Source organism: Schistocerca piceifrons, chromosome 7 (genome assembly GCF_021461385.2).
Source record: "Schistocerca piceifrons isolate TAMUIC-IGC-003096 chromosome 7, iqSchPice1.1, whole genome shotgun sequence".
Classification (NCBI taxonomy): domain Eukaryota; kingdom Metazoa; phylum Arthropoda; class Insecta; order Orthoptera; family Acrididae; genus Schistocerca; species Schistocerca piceifrons.
Genome location: NC_060144.1, coordinates 35,719,569 through 35,734,715, shown reverse-complemented (window position 1 = coordinate 35,734,715; position 15,147 = coordinate 35,719,569). Strand labels below are relative to the sequence as shown.

General features: G+C 39.6%; 1 protein-coding gene across 1 annotated transcript in view; it reads left to right on the top strand.

The window, feature by feature from the left end:
• Nucleotides 1-14,039, top strand: part of LOC124804669 (40S ribosomal protein S6) — a 28,265-nt gene extending 14,226 nt beyond the window's left edge. Inside the window, exons 4-5 of the mRNA XM_047264911.1 lie at nucleotides 11,627-11,833; nucleotides 13,806-14,039. Of these exons, the coding sequence (XP_047120867.1) occupies nucleotides 11,627-11,833; nucleotides 13,806-13,997 (399 nt within the window). The 3' untranslated portion in view covers nucleotides 13,998-14,039. The remainder of the gene's footprint in view (nucleotides 1-11,626; nucleotides 11,834-13,805) is intronic.
• Nucleotides 14,040-15,147: the final 1,108 nt, after the last annotated feature.

Genomic DNA, 15,147 nt, shown 5'->3' with positions numbered 1-15,147 from the left:
AAGTGGCCTATGCTTGTACAGTTCTAGAATCTGTGGTAAAGTAATGCAGGTACTTACCACACTGCTCTGCAACCATTGGTGCAGTGGAATTTATCTGGCAACAATGAGGTTAAACAGTTATGCAGAAAAGTTTTTACAGAAAAACTGATAGACATCTCCAGGTTTGTTAAATAAGGGCTAAGCACAAGTGTACATAACTAATATATGAATAAATTTGGTGCACAGCCTTTCATAGTTGCTTCAGCCTAACAATTTGCAGGATCTGTGTACAGCATCTGAATGACTGGTGTAGTGAGGAGAAATGTATAGAAATTTTGAGATGTTGCTGTCAGTGGGTTTTGTGTATAGAAGTTTAAAATTTAAGCTCACAATTGAACAAAGGCTGTATTTGTCTTAAATTTCATTGTGTGCTTGTGTATGATTGTTCCACCAGTGGGTGGCTCAGAACCAGGTGCAGCATTGCAGGTGAGCAGTGCTATCAATTCTGTAATTGTCATTTCCAGGTTTTTCAATTGGCTGGTGTAGACATTGCTCAGTTGAAAGCCATATATGGTTGCAAGTTACTCAAGTCTGTCTAGATGACACTGATTTGCTTGCTTGATAAGGGGCTGCTTCCAGTGTCAGGTACATGGCTTTCTTTTTGTAAAGATAATTTATATGCTCAGACCTCTGCACACATGCGAAACTGTTAGTGTTTATGCTGGCAGAGGGGAACGGATATCAAATATGGCATGCTGGATAAAAATGTGAATGAAATTACAGGCTTGGTTGCAATATGAACTTTTATATTAGAAAGGTGAAAGAAACTTGTCTTTTGGGAGCTTGAGGGACAGGCATGTTTTTTGTGCGCTGTATACTCATTAAATTTGTGAGATAGAAATGGACTCTGTAGGGGTCTCGGGTATGGTGGCTGTTGAAGACTAGAGGCCGTACATAAAGATTGAAACTTTAAATGGCAAAAACCCTGCAGAACTCCAAAGTTTACAGTGGACGGTAGTACAGTTTCACATTGGCTTAATCATTTTTGTGATGGTTGTATGAGCATACACAATAATCGGACTCAGAAGGCCAAAAAGTCAACAGATGAATGAAATCTAAAACTTGTGGCAGATGTTCTTGAAGATCGCAGTGCAACTTCTGAGGAACTCTCTGAAGCTATGGGAATCCTCTGCCCCCCCCCCCCCCCCCCCCTTTCAGAATTACTATTCCGTATTCTGACAAATGATTTGAAGAAGAAAAATTTCTAAGAGATGTCACACACTGACTACTGAAGAGAAGCTGAAATGTTTGCACATTGAAACTTTGCTCAAATGATGATTTGACCATGAAGGATGAGAGTTCTTTGATTGAATGTGGATTACGGAGATGTTGAACCAGAGCTGAAATCAGTCCAGGTGAAGAGCTTCAGATTCTCAAAGTCAAAAAAAATTTTTACATGCTCAGTCAAAGCTCAACTAAATAATTTTTGCATACGATCACCAAGAATTATCATGACAGATAGTCCCGTATGGAATAAGTGCCACAGCAGTGTATTATTGTAACTTCATGCAGAACTTGGGCAGAAAGTGCACAAAATCCGACCTCAGTTGCTTGAAGCTGGGCCACTAATTCTCCATGGCAATGCTTGCACGCATGTTGCCAGTGTTGTAGCCAAAAACTGTGAATATGGGTGGAAAGAGTTGCTGCATCCTCCCCATAGCCCAGACTTGAGTCAACCTGGCTTCGACTTGTTGCTGAAGTACCTGGCTTCGACTTGTTACTGAAATTGAACAAACATACATGCGGGTGTGTTACCACAGCAATTAGATAGATGAGCAGAAGTGATGTTGTGGATGAAGTAATAGGGCCTCTGAGTGTGTCCTATTGACTAGTCATTTTTGCAGACATCCCCACTGTATGTTACTAGACAGTTAGCACAGTTGCACACATACAGCAAAAGCCTCCTCCCAACATTGTTATAGTTTTGCTTGTAGAAGCATGTGACAAAGAACTCATGTGTAGTGTGAAATTTGTAGAGTGAGTGCTAATGATGGAACCAACAAAAAGAAGGAAATACAAAGCAAGATTATCCTTCAAAGTCATAAAAAGGCAAAAGAATTGAACAGTTCTGCTTCAGCAAGGGCTTTCGATGTAATTGAAGATAAGTAATTGGTGAAAGAATGAAGATGCTGTTTAAAAAGTGTATTCTCGGAGGAGAGGAGTAGCTTGCTGGCCAGATTTAGAGAATAGTGTTGCAGAATTGGTAAAAGAAGAGGCAGAATTATGTTCCTACGAGACATAAGATTAGGGCTTATGCATTGAAATGGGCACCAGCCAATCCAATTAACAGCGAAGAATTTAAAGCAACAGTAGATTGTTGTAGTTGTTTCACGAGCAGAAAAATATAAAATGGCAGAGAACAAAAACTGAGCAGAAATTTCTGAAAGATCTTGACCTACAGTTAAGAGCTTTCATAAGTTTTATTTGTATGAAGCAAAAATTAAACTTTCCAGGGTCTCATACTGGAAATATGAATGCAACAACAAAAAACTGCAATATAATAAATAATACTGTGGGAACAAAGGTGTAAAAACTTAGAAATACAGGCCATGAAAGTCAGGTTTACAGGAATATTAACATGCATGGTAGATGGCACAAATTAAAAACCTACAATTGTTTTCAAGCAGAAGACCTAGCTTAAAATTTTGTCCAGGAATTCTTGTACATTATCATCAAAAAGAATGGAAGGAAAGGTGTAAAATTGTGGATGGAAAATGTGTGGCAGAAGTCGGTAGGTGTTCTGAAATATCAACAAAGTTTATTAATTTGGGATATGTTTTGCAGTCACATACTAGACTGACAACACCAAAAATCACATAACATAAAGCAACACTAAGATTGATGTTATACTGGGTGGTTAGACTTTAATGCTGCAGGCTTTAGATACGTCTTAATGAACCATCCAAATCACATCCATGAACAATGGAATGGTTGGATGATGAGTGGCGAAAAGTCATGTACAAAAGGTGGAGTTATGTGGGCCACAGCACATGTTTTGTGTGATTTCATGATCAAATCGTGGAAAAGAGTGAAAGTGAAAATAGTGATAAAATCCTTCAAGAAGTGTGGCATTGCCAGTGCTATGAATGGCACAGAGAACGATTTATGTTACTGATGACTTAAGTGGATATCGATTGACAAGATGCAAAATGGACCCATATGATGTTTTCAACAACAAAATTGAGGGTGTTCTTCAAGAGCTCCTTGTGGTGTCACCGCCAGACACCACACTTGCTAGGTGGTAGCCTTTAAATCGGCCGCGGTCCGTTGGTATATGTCGGACCCGCGTGAGCTTTAACGCGTGCCTTTCGGCATCACCTTGTAGTGGCTTGGCTGTCTTGCCAAGTCACAACACTCCTTTTCTGAGATAATTGTAATAATTGTATTTTGCATTGTTTTAAAGTGAGTGATAATATATAGGTTTTAATTATTATAAAAATATAAATCTGATCTTTTATATGTCATATAAGACAATACTTTTTCATGCTTCAACTATCATGTTATTTGCTGAAATATATGGTAATTGCCAGTCATAACATAATTCTGATGTTTCCACAGCACCAGCGCTGTACAGGCATGTGCTTCTACAGTTCTAGAATCTGTGGTAAATTAATGCAGGTACTTACCACACTGCTCTCAAACTATCGATGCAGTGATATTTATCCAGCAACAAAGACTCCCCAAAAGGACTTGGGGGCATCTGATACCTTGAATTTACATGTCAGGATTTGTTTTCTTGTTGGTGCAATGCATATAGCACACTTTTATTTAGTCTCTTAGCATAGGATACTCGGAGCAGAAACTTGTGTTGCAAAAAGTCTTGTAGCACATTTGCTGCTGAGGCAAGCCCTGCTGCCTCTTCCCAGAAAAGTCAGTTTATAGCTTGTAAAAGCAGCAGACATATAATGGTTTAATGTCACAGAAGTGGCAGGAATGTTGGTGAGTTGCTAGATGAACCAGGTTTAGCCACTTCGCCCAGTTTTGTAGATGTTAACAATTACTATGCTCAGTTCTGCACACAAATCACCTCTATAATCACAATGGCACTACTGTTGAAAAACTGTCTGGCATCAAGTGTAAATATTTTGGAGCTGCACAAAGTCAGCACTTTCACCAATCAAGAGGGGCCAAGATAGTGTGTGACCAGTATAGTATTTGTGTGCTTGTCATACTTTGCAAATAAGATCTAGATTGGGTGAATAATTTTTACTGTAAGTTTATGTTGGGGCATGTGTTGAGTGGTAGATTTTAAAGTGCAGTGAAATGCCACAAGTCAAGATTTTTGTGGCCATCTCAGTAAGTCAAACAAGTAAGATTCTAAATTACACTGTCTAGTCACATTGTGACCACAATCTGTATTAATGTCAAAGTGTAATAACCATTCACAGGTGGCAGCACTGGCAGTGGAGGGCATATGAAGCTTGTTGGGTATGCGAGAAACAGTACAGTCATTGTTGTAATGTGGAAACGGAGTGATGTATCTGACTTGGCTTTTGGGCAAAGAGTGGAAGCATTTCCAAAGCAGCTAAGTTTTAAACTGTTAGTGCGGAATATCAAGCCTAGAAGATTGACCATTTATGCCATTACTTAAAGCATTATTGTCACGTGTGTAATACATATATTTTCAGAGCTAATGCATACCAAAAAAAGGTCCAAGCCTAAAGATTTTTCAATTTACTATAGTTGTTTGCTAGATAACAAATTTTAAAATAAAGATTAAGTGTAGTTGTCCTTCAAAAATGTTCCAAATGAGTTATTGAGCAATGTCCTCATTAGTTTCCAAAATTTCTAACGCATCAGATGTTACCTATTTGTGAAAGTCACAGCAAGTTGCGAAACCTAAAGTGTACATACATGAAATTGTCAGTGTTATCAAAAACTGGTTGAGCCATTTGTAATGGCAGCTGGTAAATTCACTAATGTTTCTTTCAAATAATACAGAAATTAGCAAGGGGGCAGCACCTCTGAATGGACAACTTGCAAGGGTCTGTACATTGTCATGTGAAATGAGTCCAGTTTTAGTGGTGCCTCGCATATTGAGAAAATCGTGGCCAGGGCTATACTGGGGCATGGTCTTTTAAACAGTGATGTTGCCCAAGCTATGCTAGGACTCAGTCCCCAGAGTGGTGAAGTACAGTGTGCATAGCAAAATGTTGCCGCCCAAAACTGTGGTGCGCCGTGGGCCATTGTCAGTGGGATAAATGACAGCTGTGGAGTTGTCTGCTGTAGAATAGATGAGTAACTGATGGCTGAGATGAACCAAGGAGCATTGCTACATATGGGTGTCTGCAGCAGGTGCCTGGTACATGCACCCACATTGACTGCTGTTCATAGGTGATGAAGGCTGGAATTTTTACATTGGCAATGCAACTGGACATCCACTGACTGTCGATGGGTGGGCTTTTCAGGTGAATCACATTTTGTGGTCTATCAGATGGTAGTTGGTGTGTGCAGTGTGAAATGTCTGAAACCAAATGCTCTGCAACACTCATCTGAAGTGTCCAGGCTAGAGGAAGGAATGCTGTGGTGTGTGAAAGTTTTTGTGGCATTCCCTGGGTGTCATTCCGAAAGGCACAATGTATCAACCCAAGTATGGATCTCTCTTTTGGAGCCCATGCCCACACCCATACATGCAGTTCATTTGAGGTCAGCTGATGGCATCTACCAGCAGGATAGTGCAATGTCACAGTTTAGTGTGTATGTGCATGGTCTGAAGTGCACCAGGATGAGTTTACTACTGGCCATCAAACAATGGATTTAAACAAAGTTGAGAATCTGGGACCACTTCAATTAGGCTGTCCATACCATGGACCCTCAACTGAGGAACCTATAGCAGCTGGCCATGGCAATGGAGTCAGTATGACTTCGTATCCCTTTTGATACCTTCCAGAACTGCAGTGAAACACTTGCTGCATTTCTGTGCCGCAGTCCCCCTGGGGGTTTGCAGATCTTTTGTGAGGTCATGGGTGTTACACAGGCTGCCAAGCTGGTATGGTCCATTCTTCCTTCCCGGGCTGCATTTATGTCCCTCCCTTCCTGTCCTCACTTATCCCTCTCTTGGTGTTCTTAATTATGTCGACCTGACTATCCAACTGTTTTCTTGTTTTCCTTCTGGTTTTCACATAGCCTTTTCTTTTTCAGTTTTACTTTTTGATGTTTTTGATTCCCCTTTGCGGGTTTGGCCTTAACTTGTAAATTTTCTCTTCGTAGTGTGAGCCATTTGACAAACTCTCTCAGTAGCACCTACAGTGTGGATTCCACACCCCCTCTTCCTTCCTCACTGTTGTCATGCTAGGTCACCAGCATACGTAGCCGTCCTTGGGAGGTGTAGCTGATCGCCTGACAACACAGGGACCACACTTCTGATAAGTGAACGGTTGTCTTCTGGTGCATGCCTAAGAATGATTGCTTATAATTGTGGCACATCAGAACTCCCAGCAACACTCTTGCTAGGTGGCCCTGGGTGGTGCCCGTGGGAAGAGCCCGTGTTTGGAGCAGGTGGTATCAGGGCTTATGCTTTGTGTATGAAATGTAATAAGCTAAAAAAGCTGGCCATTCTTCTATATCTGTCTCTCTGGTTGGTAATGAATCGTGCAGTGCTGCTTCGTATAACCCTGTGGCCTTCCCCTTCCCTGGCTACACACGGGAAGACCAGGCTCGCCACTTTGGGATGAGACTGTTTCCCTGCTACCTGGTCTGCACTAGGACTGAGCAGGCGACTTTCACTGCTGCCAAACATCTCTGGTCAATCATCTGCTTAAATTGTAACCTCAGTTTGGCAGGGCTTTTCTCAGTGGTGCCATGTTGCTGTTTTGTTCGATCTCCATAAGGCCTAAGACACAGCTTGGCTCCATTGCATCCTACTTAAGCTCTGATTGAGGTCTTTGGGGCCCCCTCCCAATTTGTCAGTACCTACCAAATGTGTCTCTTGTATTTCAGATGGCATTGTTCTACAGGGCTCCATGTTAAGTATATTTTTTCTCATTGCTGTTAATGGACTTTTGGCCTTTGCTAGACTGTTAGTCACCCTTGCTCCACATGTAGATGAATTCTGTATGTGGACTAGCTCCCACTCAGTGGCGTCTGTGGAGGGACAGCTTCATTGTGCCAGCCAGTGCACTTCTGCATGGATGCTCTCATGCAGTTTTAAATTCCGTCCCCTTAAGTTGGGGTGTGATGCATTTATGCCATACTGCAGGCAGTTGATTGGGAGAGCCACCTAGATGCCCAACACCAGACTAAAATCCCCCAGTTCCATTTCTTGTCTTCCCTTTGACAACCAGTTTACTTGGTTGCCTTGTATCTGCCTTTTGAAGGTTGGCTTTTTCCATAAACTCAATGTCCTTTGCTTCCTTGCCCACACCTGTTTGGGTGCAGATTGTTCAACTCGTCTCTGCCTTCATCAGACATTAATTCTGTCTTGTCTGGACTGTGGTTAAGTTTATGACTCAGCTGCCCCTCCATGGTGCTCCTTTTGGATCCTGTTCACCTTTGTGGTAACCCTGTAGCCACTCGATCCATTTGCACTAGTCATGGTGTTAGTCTTTTGGTTGATGTTGGGGTCCCTCCCCTTTTAATTTGGTGATTCCAGCACCTGGTTTCCTATGCTATCACTATCCCCACTTTCTCTGCTCTCACGTCATATTCTTTCTGCGGTGTCAGGATGTTGCTTGTCTGCTGGTAATACTCAGATGAGTTTACCAGTTGGTCACTGCATTGGAGTCAGTAATGGTCCATTCTTTGTCCTACTTAAAGGCTTGGCCAGACCGACCATGGACTGGCAGTGTGGCTCTTGCCACAGCAGATGGCTGAGGCATTCAGCAGCAAGAAATGTCATCAAAGCGAGAGCGGCTGGCTGTAGTGACTGCTGTTGGCATCAGTCACACTATGGTGATGGCTGAAACTTTGGTAGAAGCTTGCTTGTGTAGTGCAGTTGCCGATACATTCAGCCGTCAGTGTGAGAACACAGCAGTTAAAGCTGCCAACAGGTGCTGCCAATTATTGCAGTGAATCGTATTTTGAGACAACATGGCATTGGTCGGTGTAGCAGGCCAGTTACTGCATTGGTGCTGCACTTTGTGTGGACTGCATGATAAAATAACAAGCATTTCAATGATGCTGCTGTGGCTGAAGGGCTCTGGCCTTACACTGCCAGGCCACATTGTCTGGCCAAGCCTTAAGTCTGAGCGTCATCAGCATGAAAATTTCATACGTCATCTGAATAAGGAAACAGTAAGTTTGAGATATTGGTAAATTCCATACCTGCCAATTTTTCTGGTTTTCCCAGAAGATTTCTTGATTTTGGGGTAATATCCCAGTTTTCCGGATTTTCAACTTCCGGGCTTGTTCCCGCCCTCTGCATTCATATTGCATTTCAGTTTTGACTTTAGTAATAGCTGTTATACTGAGATGCGAGTGTTTGAAATTGGATTCAAAGTCTGCCGATAACATCAATAGTTCCTTCCCGCACAATATTGCTGCACTTTTGTCATTGTCCCTTGTTTGAAATGCTGCCAGAGAAGGTTGATCAAATGTTCTATTGATAATCAAAACTCACAGATTATTGCTGCATACTCCTTGTGCTTTGACAGCATGTTAGGGGGAAGGCTTTGTTTATGCTTGGTTTTATGCTGTTTGCTGCAGTTCTGGTATTTGTGAAATTCTGTAATGAATTTTTGTGCAATTTAGGGTTTTGAGTTCTACTAAGAAACAATGTCACCAGTCTTTCAGGGATGCATAGTCTGCCGAATTTCCGTGCATTATGCGATCGTGGAAAGGTGAAACATTCGCGTTCTGTTCCATGTGATATAAACATTGCTTACGGAGGAAGAATTGAATCATGTCAAATCTGTTAAACATGTCTCGAGTAAATAGAGGAGGAGAGTAGTAGGAAAATTGTTTGTTTTTACAACTCCTGGAGCTGACCTTGATGTAATAAGAGCAGAATGTTTGTTCTCTTCATTTTTAATTGAACATAATAATTCTGTTAGCTGCTGGTGGTCATGCTGGTGCCCTTCTTAAGAAAATGTTCTCTGGTTCGTAAATCGCAAAAAGATACTGTTTTGGTCGTACGAAGACTTCACATATTATGAAAGAAATGGCTACAGATTCAAGAAATGAACTCATTAGTTGCTTGCAATGTGAACCATTTACTTTGGCTACTGATTGGAGAAATGGCAGTGGTGCTAAGTTTCATCCCTTAATCGTTTTGAGGAAAAGCAGGAAAAGAGTTACTTTGGTGCTGTCAGTCCCAGCCTTGGTGGGTGATTCAGTGGGACATAATGTTGGAAATGGTTGATTTCACAGTTGGAGTATTACAAAATACCAATGGAAAATTGTGTAGTGTTCCATTCAGACAGTGCTCCGGTCATGATTGGAAAGAAAAATGGAGTTGTTGCTGTTTTAAAGGAAGCACAGCCATAGGTCTTTGTGCTGGGTTGCTCATGTCATTTGATGAACTTGGCTGCTGAGAAATGTGCAAGCGGTTTGCCTGTTAAGATACATTTTCTATTAATTAGAAGTGAGTTGCAAGAGGAAGGAAAGTCTTGAAGTTCCAAGAGCTTCATGACAAGGAAACTAAGAAGATAACTGCACAAGATGGCTGTCTTTAGGAATGTGTCTGCAGAGACTGTTGGAGCAGTGGGATCCTTTAGTTGGGTTCTTTAAAGATGTGCGTTTTAGTGCTCAGTGTGCAACAAGTAACTTAACATTGTTTACAATCCCAAAAGCTGAGCTTGGTGGTTCTAAAGACTGTAGAAAGAGGAAGGCTGTCACCAGAATAGGTTGCCCCAAAGAGATTTGCATCTGCCACACAATCTTACACCTGTGCTGAAGAACCTCAGCATTATTTACTTGTGAAGAAAAACTGTTTCTCTCTTAATGCTTAAACAAGCCATACTGTGCTTTCCTACTTTCATTCCTGTATTGGCAGAATCTGTTCTGCACTTGAGTGCTTCTCATTAAATTCATAAACAGTTAAAACTAATGATGAACCTATTACAGCAGCTTCTTTCTGGTTTGTTAAACCTAAAGTTATAAAGACTTCCCTGTTAAAGAAAGTTCAGTACCATCTTGTTGAGAATCAGAGACAATGATGGTCTAGTAATTAGTGTTCAGACAATGAATTTGGTGAAGAAACTTAATGATAAAGATAAATCAACATTCTTTTCGTCTATCACGGCTTACTTCTGCTCTGCATGTGATTACATCATAAACAAGTATCCCCTCAGTGGTGAAGTACTGAAGCATGCAAAGGTTACAGAATTTTCTAAAATTGATGATGCAAAGTTTTCTTCTGTAGAATTTCTTGTAGAAAGGTTTCCAGCATTGCTGCTGAGGAAGGGAAGTGAGTCAGCTGAGGATGCAATGAACAAGCTTCAGAGCCAATTTGTGGCTCTGCAGGTTGATGATTCTGCTATTGTTGAGTGCGAGAACTTGACAGATGATACCAAAGGGCTCACCTGATGAGCATTCATGGAGCTGATGGTGTTCCTATGTTCCTAAGTACAATGAGTTATCTAGGCTAATGCTTTGTTTTGACCCTACTGCACAGCAATGGTTGGTGTGTGTGTGTGTGTGTGTGTGTGTGTGTGTGTGTGTGTGTGTGTGTGTGTGTGTGTGTTTTCAGTTTGGTGAAGAAGAATTGCAGTCAGTTTAGGTCCTCCATGTCAAATGAAACTCTAGGATCCATTTCTGTTTTGAAAACAAGAAGCAGTGGTCCATGTTACATCGATAGTTTTCCTTCAGAATTTCTGAAGAAATCGAAGAAAGCTACACACCTTTATCTCTATTCTGGAACCTATGATGGAATATAGCACATGTTTTGTGAACTTGAGAAAATTTTGTAAACAAGTGTAAATGTTCAGTTTAGTCATTTTGACAGTGTCATCCATTATTGCAGCTTGCAAGATAAAGTGCAGAAAAGCTCATTTTCGTGTAGTGTGTTAACTGTTCCCAATGTTAAGTGACAATGAATGAACTCACCATGAAGTAACTTGTGTGAGTACATAACTTCAGAGTTCGAAACTAGTTATCTTAAAATGTAGCCTACATTATATGCTTCAACACTTTGCGACACGTGCGTGCATTAAATTCTTGTGATTTGGGATCTTTTGGATTTCTGTTTTTTAAAGTTGGCTGGTATGAAATCGTCAGATTTTGGTCACATATTCCAAATTTTAAGTTGGATTTCAAAATTATCAGACAATTTTTTAAGGAAGTATGTTTCTTCAATTTTATCAGTGTAATGCCTGCCATTCATGGTCTAGTGGTGAGTTCACTGCCTCTTAGATTGTGGGGTCACAGGTCTGATTCCTGGTGAGATTTTCTTTCGTTGTGGGCTGAATATTTGAGTTGTCCTAATAATTTCCTCTCAAGACACAAGTCTCCAAAATGGCATCGGGTATATATGCACTGTGTGGTTTCTCTGCCAGTGATGCCATACAATAATTAGTCAGTATAGTTAAATGTACAGGGGGAGGGTGCTTCACAGATTTGATGTGTTTTTGCTAGTTCAATAAGAATGACAATCATTGTTGAGTATTTTGTGGTGGACAACTATAGATTCTTAATTGCAAATATGTTGTAGGAAATCCCTGGCCTCACTGACAATACAATTCCACGTCGGTTGGGACCAAAGCGTGCTTCAAAGATTCGGAAGCTCTTTAATTTATCAAAGGAAGATGATGTGCGACAGTACATTGTGAAGAGACCGTTGCCATTGAAAGAAGGTAAAACTAAGCAACGTTTCAAGGCACCAAAAATTCAACGGCTTATCACTCCAGTTACATTGCAGGTAAGAGTTACTGTTTAACATTACTGTGGGATATTTCTAAAATCCTGTTGTGCAGTCTAGATACTTGTCTAAAAACTATCTGTGGGGTGCTGGCTGATGTTCTTAATGCCTGATATTTGATTTTGAATGCTGAAAAATTTAGTATTACATTTTGGTCTTTGGGTATGACTGCAATACTTTTTCTAATTATTTTAGAGATAAATGAATTACTCCACTTGTGCATCTTTATGTATAGTTAGTTATATACTCTAAATACACACACTACTGTCATACACTAGTATAATGCCCACACTCAGGCAGCTGCCAGTGGATTTAACTGTGTGGCGTTCATATGTGTGGAAAAGTAAAAGTCTCTCTATGATTTAAGGGTGCTGCAGAATGTGGTACTCTTAGTGTACAAGTGAGACATTAATAGAAGAGATGTGTTCAAAAAGTATTGGGAATTTTCATTTTTTGATCTAATTTTATCTACATAAATATTCACCCTCTGTGGGCAGTCCCCATTAGATATTATAAATTTATGCCAGTACTTCTTTCAATCCCCTAAACACTTCTGAAACTAGAGCTTTGGGTAGAATTTAAATCTTTTAGTGATGGCTTTTTAATCTCTTCTAAGCTTGTAAAGCAATTATCCTTAAAGGTTTTCTTCAATTTTGGAAACAGTCACAAGGGCCTTCTTTGGTAGATATGGAGACTGGGTCATCATTAATGTTGTGTACAGAAATTCACAAACATGCAATGAATTGTGAGCAGGGGCATTATCATGATGCATAAGCTGTGAATTGTTTTTCCCCACAAATCCTGGTCTTTCAGGCTGCTTCCTGAAAATGGCATTGAACTTGTAGTAGTACTTTTTATTGATTGTTCAACCTTTTGGCAAGAATCCATGGTGTGCTATGCTTTTACAGTTGAACAGTGAGCAGAACTTCAACATTCAACTGCAGTTGCTGAGATTTTGTAGGTCTTGGCAATCCAGAATGCCTCCTGGAACAACTGAGCATCAATTTTGGATTTCATACCTGTACACATTTTGTCACCTCTTGTGAAACATTTCAGTAGTTCTGCATCTTTGCTGGCTTCATTTAGTGACTCCCGAGTAACTTTGACTTGCCACTGTTTCTGCTTTAAATTGAATACCTTTGGCATAAGTTTTGCTGTCGTGTTTCATACTCAAAACATCTGAAAAGATTTCATGGCTTGAGCCAGTTGGTATGACATCAGCAACTTAAACCTTCTTGACAACTGGCAAGAGACTAAACATCTGATACAGTATACAGATATGTTTCAGACATGTTTACCCACACAACTAAAAATTGTGCAAATTGGACAAATGCATGCTGTGATGTTCCAAAATTCCCAGTACTTCTGGAACACACCACATAATTAGGCATCTAAACCAGGAATCCAGTAGATCATGTGAACTCTTCCTTATGTAGCAAGAGGAGGCATTATGTGTAAGTTAGGTGAGAAATTAGTTATTTGGGGGAATGTAGTTAGCAGTAAAATTTAAGGTTTCTTTGAATATTGTGATAACAAGCTCTCTGTTAGCATCTTGATGTTTTTGTAGTAAAGTTGTAAAATTCCCTCATCGAAATAAATGTGGGATGTTGGAAAAAGTGTATGCACAGTTGATCAGGGAAATTTGCACCAATAATATAGCAGATGGGGTGTAGTAGTAGTAGTAGTAGTAGTAGTAGTAGTAGTAGTAGTAGTAGTAGTAAATAGGAACTAAAATGGGCTTTCAACCAAAATCAGCTGCAATACTTACTAGTTATAAAACAACAAATTACTATTTTGTGGAAAGTATTTGAAGTTAAATGAGGTGGTAAAAGGATTTAGATGACTTTTGGAGAGAAAATAGTAATTAACTCACTGTGGATGCAGTCAAGTTTTTTAAATGGTAAATGTTGATGTGTAATCATCTGTGACTAGTCATTTATCTCGTACTTCCATTGCAATTTTCTTTCCACAGCGCAAGCGGCATCGCCTGGCATTGAAGAAGCGCCGTGCATTGCGCCGTAAGGAACAAGCTGCAGACTATGCTAAACTTTTGGCTCAAAGACAAAAGGAGGCTAAAGTAAGGCGCCAAGAAGAAATAAAGCGAAGACGGTCAGCGTCACTGAGGGATTCAAAGTCATCTAGCCAAGGAGCACCACATAAATGAAGTTAATGATGTACTTGTTTGCAAAATAAATTCTGGAAGTGACTCAGCTCTTTGTTTGTGCATCCTAATAAAATGTTTCAACCATTTACTAAAGAATTCCTGTCCTAAAGTTTTATTCAAAATCAGATACTTTAGTAGAAATGCAGAGATAAGAGTTTTTGATTCATTGTCAAAAAGACCACATTATGAGCTTAATTTATTCAGCCATTTATGAGAAGCATAATTAGTTTTAATTTGCGTCTTGTAAATACATTATTAATTCCAATCAAGTATTGCAATTCCAGTCATAGAGTAGTGGACAAATCTTAGTTTTCTTGGTGTTTAACAATAAGTTGGGTTGGAATCTGTAATTAATTTGAAGAGACTGTCACTAATAAACAGGAGGCAGACATGTGGATCATTGGTCAAGAATTTTCTTTCCAGATACATTAAATATCAGCATAAGAATTTGACTACATGAGCTCAGAAGTAGTGTAAGAATCTAAAATGTGACTATAGTTTTCTTTATTGCACAAAATATTAAATTTTTATTTTGTGTACTTCTCATAAAGTAATAGAGCATTTCCACTCTGCATTGCTCACACCTTTGGTTAGGCACTAAACTTATTGAAATATCTAGGTGAACTGAATACATTCTACACATAATTTGTGTGAAGGTAGAACAGAGGAATGGAAGCAGTTAGGCTTATAAAGTGTACCAAATGTGCATGACCAAATTAGGTAACTGCCAGTCCATCTCAAGTACAGTAGAACCCCTCAAATCCATCACCTTCGGGACCGGGACCATGGTCGGAACAAAAAAAGTTCGGATTATCCGAAAAATCTAATATTTATTGCAAAAAATATAAAGACATTTAGTACTAAAAATTAAACGATTTAAGAACTAAGTGTCTTAAGTCGTATAAAAAGATGTTTTTTACACAGTGTTAAACAATATACTAATGAAAAAGTCTACACACACTATAATATGTATTGCTTTTGAAAGGAAAATCGACAAACAAATTACAGTATTTTACTGTACTTCATAATGTATAAACAATATTACTGTAAACTAAAAAATTTTTATAGCACTGTATATAAAAAAGAAATTTTTTACAAAGAAATAAACTACTGTACGTATAAACGAAGAAATGATTATACTGTATGCACC